Raw genomic sequence first — 5,104 nt, 5'->3', positions numbered from 1 at the left:
CAACCATTTGGTTTTTTGAATAATTGACCAGAAAATTGGATTCCATTAATTGGTGGGCAATAATGGGTAAAATGCAACCAATTTATGCATTCTATAAGGTCATGACTTAAGGAGAAGCCCAGCTAACCCTCCATATGGTTTCTTGGAAATGAAATGCAAGAAGTACAGTAGGGAAGTAAGTTCACAAGAAGAAACGGTTGCCAGTCAACTTACAGGTGCTACCCCCTTAAATGAATTGGAAACCAACCAATTCATCTACTTGGTGGCACTAGCAATTATGGATAACTTTTCAACCTTAAACAATTTGACTCATGTCATAAAGCAACAGCATAAATAAATTAAAAATGGAAAAGTAGAGGGAAAGTAAAACAGTATCAAAATTGAAAATAAAAATAAACCATTACAAAGTTTAAAAAAAAAAAAAAACCGTTTTAACCCTTTCAGGTACTTTTGTCATTAATATATAAAAAGCAAACTGTCCAAACCCCAAGTTTCTGAACAATTGGTGAGAAGGCCAAAATGGTTTTTGATCAGTGACTGTCCCCGAGGGCAACTAGTTGACAGTCTAGTGATTGAAGAAAATTACATGTGTAGAAGAATAGGAATTTTGGACTATGTTACCCAGATAAAGCAAGGACACATTTGGCCATACAGAAATTACACTAAAAGTTGGCCATCCAGGGCAACTCTGCTTGCGTCCTTTCGATCAACAGGACTCTCTTGGATCTGGTGGCACAAACCAGTTGGTCTAGGCTAGGCACCTTAGCAGGACCCCCCACCCCACCCCACCCCACATAGGGGCAGCACTAACTGAACGAACATGCTCAAATGGCTCATTTGTTATGGCAAAACAAAGAAAAAAATCATTATTTATTTGCCTATTATTGTTTCATAAATAATGAACTCCAGTATAGTATTGTGCTTATTTTGGATGGTAGTACCATGGGAGCCCCACTCGTGATAGAGGCTATTCTAAGGCACCTCAAAACTGTATGTGGTGCTAATATTAACAAACCAAGTTCTATAGATGGTAATCCAATTAAAAATTAGCTTCTTCACCACTTTTATTTTTTCTGTTGCTAAAAATTACATTTGACTTAATCATATAGAGAAAGATACATAGAGAAACAATTTTACTATAGGTCTAATTGACTCCATGTCATAATTATGCTAAGATTGCTACATTTATGAATAAGAAAAAATTGTACCTGAAAATAACATGTCAGTCTGTAGCCTAAAAGAAACAGAAAAAGAAAGAATTCCCTCCTTAATTTTCTGGTCATCAAATTCAATGGCCAAATCATTATTTTAGAAAATAAAAGATAAGGAAATTTCTTTGGTCATTGATTTGTCAATTTTGTGGGCAGGTTGCCAGGTTCCAGATAATTTGGATATTTATTTATCCATTGCCATACAGTGTATGAGATCTAGTTGCATTTCTTGAGAGCTTTAAGGGTGCATTTGGCATTCTTTATTTTAAGGATTTATCTCCTTTTTGCACTTAAAAACTCAGTTTTCTTATGGGCATTTTAACAGCAAAAAGGAGCTAAGTCCTTAAAATAAGGAATTCCAAATGCAACCTAAGTTTGGTTTGGGTACCTCTCAAGACCTTGAGAGAGTTTCTAGCTAGTTGGTGTTCCATAGGGTCAAGTAAAAAATGCCAACTTGTCAGCATGGATACCAGGTGCTGAAGCAATCAATGACTCAAGGAACAACCTATAGTTGCATGGTTTCTGCTACCACATGTATCACAAGCAACAACAAATTTGGATCCACTAGTGTATGACCTAGGCTCATGTCCCTGTTCACCCATGACCTTTGGTGACTTTACATCTCTAACCATTGGTATGTAAAGTTATTCTGGATCTCTGTAAAGTTTCCTGTATGTTCCTGTTGCTCGGAAGCATGTTCATCAACAACAAAGGCCTTGGAAGTTTTAGACTTGTTCTGGATCTCTATAACAACAGACCTGTCATCTGATTCCAAGAACTGCTCTCGCTTGCACTTCTTGTCTGAAGGAATAACCAGCAATGGAACTAAGTCACCCGTTTCTTTTCATTCAAAATACTGCTATTGCTAGTGTTTTAAAAAGTTGATAGGGCATTTGCCTTGAGGTTCACCTTGAAGCAAGGCCGAATAAAAACACCTAAAATGTTACACTGTGAGGTTCACATGTGAAAATAGAAAGCACATCCTTTACATCATGAGATGCTTTGTGTGTACATGCATGCTAATGTCTACATTTCAACATATTCTAAACCTTTTGAAGAATTATTTTACATTTAAAGCCCTTTGTAGTTTTTTAAAAGGGTTTTTAAGAATGAGTTGACTTCCACTAAATCTTTTGAGGCTTGTTCAAGTAATAATTTTTTTTCAGTTATATTCTTTTTGTTTTTCTCCTCTTAAGAAAAATAAAAATAAAGTAAGAGAAATCCATGAGGCTTATGTCTCATGCATCTAAAGCTCCTAAAATCTAACCTCACATTTCCATATTTTTAAGCAGTTAAAAATATAAGCTTGAATATGTGACAGGAAATGTACCCACAATCATGCCTTAATCCCTTCATCCTAGTTGGACTTATCAAAAGCAAGCAATGCAAGGACCTCTGTAACATCAGTGGTTCCCCACAACCATATATACCCAGCACTAGAAACACAGAACCTAGAGAATCAAAAGGTGGTCATGCTTGTCACCATGACCTAGATTTCCAACAAATTGGAAAATGTGTTACTTGATCCAAAGTACACAAATGCAGCTCCATCTCACTCAATCAACTTTCTACTTCAATCCACAGCCCCACTTTCCTAAAACAATAAAAAAAAAACAAGAGTTAGTATATGGAGTTTAAGTTAAAGCTATATCAGAATCATCACTATTTAAATACCTCGTCATCTATATCTGAACCATCACTATTGATGGTGTTATAAGTGCAAGGATTCTCACCAACAGGAGCATCAACATAAAAGAAGAAAGTAAATTATAAAGGTGAAATGATGAACATTCATTTTTTTCAATATATAAAGATTCAATTTAAATAACATTACCTTGAATTTCATGTGCCAACCAATTTTGAGAACACATCAATGCCTTCAATGTGTTGGCATGAAGTCTACTACGATGTAGACTTACTAGCCTTCCCCCAGTGCTAAGGTAGACTCTGAAGCAACTGTAGAAATAGGAATAGTTAGTACATTCCTAGAAATTGTTTGTAAGGTAGGATACTTGAGTCCATTTGACTTCCACCAAACTAAAATATCAAAGTTCCAAGTTCTAGGCAGCACATTTTCTTCCAAATAATGGTCCAACTCTAACTTTACAGTCAAATTACTTGAACTCCTATTAATAAACAAGTCATAATTGGAAAGCGGATCTTGTTCTTCCATATTAATGTTTTCAGATGTGTAAACCGGACTAACTAAAGTTTCACTACCATGTCCAACTTCTTTATACTTGGATTTGAATTGATACTCATGAAGCAAGTCATAATACAACTGACGAATCCTCTCAATCTCATCCAGTGCACCATCCACATATATCATAGGAAAAAAATACTCCATCAACTTCATCTTATATCTTGGATCCAATACTACTGCCACACCCAAAATGCCATTAATCACACACCAATACTTGTTAAATTTCTCCACCATTTTCAATGCCATCTTCCTTACAACCTTACATAAACATCTAAGCCACTGAGATAATGCTATTCTGATCTCACAAACTTTGAGAACATATAAATTTGTTGTGGGATACTTAGTTCTTGAGAATAACTCAATGACATTATAAAACAACTTTAACCTCCCACAAATTTCCTTTGCCAACTCCCATTCTTCCTCAGTTGGCAAACATTTATATTGTGATTCACGTTGCCTTAAGCGATAAAAAACATCCTTATAAATCAAAGTAGTATGAAGCATCTCATATGCTGAATTCCATATGCTTTTACAATCAAGAGACAACTTCTTATTACTTTGAATTTGCAACTGCCGAGATGTCTCCTCAAACTTTTGTTCTCTTTTGGGGTTTGCTTTCCAATACACAATATTGTCACGAATTTTTTCAATGGCATCTCCAATCACAACTAATCCATCTTGTACAATCAAGTTGAGTATATGTGCACAACAATGCATATTCAAGAATCTTCCATCCAAATGGCATTGAAAATGGCATCATTTGTAGTGCAATTATCAACGGTAATTGTAGATAACTTTCTATCAATATTCCAATTTAAAAAACATTCCACTAACATATCTACAAGAACCTCTTTTGTGTGTGGACAAGACACATAAGCAAACCTATAACAATAAATAAAACAGAAAAAAAAAGCTAAGCAACAAAAGTAAATATAAAAAATGACAAAACTTAAGAATACAAAATACTATTAATGAATTATTATATTAAAAAGGCATACCTTATAATTCGACTTTATAAAACCCAATCAGCATCAATGAAATGTGTTGTGATGGTCGTGAACCCTTTCTTCTGATTATTAGCAGTCCACATGTCAGTTGTGGTGGCTACTCTGCTCTCATTCTTCTCCAACAACTTAATTATCTTTTTTTTTTCTTGCTCAAAAATCTTCAGAATATATTTTTTAATTCTATTTCTCGAAACCACTATAAATGTAGATTGTAGACTATATGAGTACCTCCTAAATCCAATGTGATTGACCATAGAGAAAGGATACTCATGTAGAATGATCATATTAGCAATTTCTCTCCTTGAGTTTTCTGGATCAAAGGTGTTGTATGTGACTTTAAACTTTTCATCCTTATTTTGACTTGCCCCTAAACATTGTTGCCTTATATCCAGTTGATTACGCCTTGGGCACCTATGCAAATGCTCGTGCAAATGTTTAGTTCCATTCTTTTATTCCCCACCAAGCTTCTTATTATAGTAGTTACAAACTACCTTGACTTGTCCATCAATAGTTACTTTTTTAAAATGTTCCCATACAATAGAAATGACTCTCTTTTTAGATGATGCCTTTATAGTTGTGGTACTTGAACTTCTTTTGCCAACATCATTCCCAAAGCTTGAATATGGAGGAGCTATTATAGTTGTATCATTTTCATTTGGGGTTGAAGCAGGAAACGGGATAGC

At 34.9% G+C, this 5,104-nt stretch overlaps 1 protein-coding gene across 1 annotated transcript; it reads right to left on the bottom strand.

Annotated features, from left to right (window-relative positions):
• Nucleotides 1-1,827: 1,827 nt before the first annotated feature.
• On the bottom strand, nt 1,828-4,131 carry LOC104603219 (zinc finger BED domain-containing protein RICESLEEPER 2-like). The gene is made up of 2 exons (XM_010267195.1): nt 3,135-4,131; nt 1,828-2,012 (listed from the first exon to the last, which is right to left on the bottom strand). The coding sequence occupies exons 1-2, from the start codon at nt 4,129-4,131 to the stop codon at nt 1,828-1,830; spliced, it is 1,182 nt and encodes a 393-aa protein (XP_010265497.1).
• Between the last annotated feature and the right edge of the window lie 973 nt (nt 4,132-5,104).

The sequence above is a fragment of the Nelumbo nucifera genome, chromosome 8 (genome assembly GCF_055504915.1).
Source record: "Nelumbo nucifera cultivar China Antique chromosome 8, China Antique-T2T, whole genome shotgun sequence".
In the NCBI taxonomy this organism is placed as follows: domain Eukaryota; kingdom Viridiplantae; phylum Streptophyta; class Magnoliopsida; order Proteales; family Nelumbonaceae; genus Nelumbo; species Nelumbo nucifera.
This window is presented reverse-complemented; position numbering and strand designations above follow the sequence as displayed.

Excerpts from the sequence above, each read along its gene's own strand:
- LOC104603219 (XM_010267195.1), bottom strand. The coding sequence starts at position 4,131 with ATGCATTGTTGTGCACATATACTCAACTTGATTGTACAAGATGGATTA. Across the intron at positions 2,013-3,134 it reads TACCTTAGCACTGGGGGAAG|ACAAGAAGTGCAAGCGAGAG; the intron begins GCTAGTAAGTCT and ends TTATTCCTTCAG.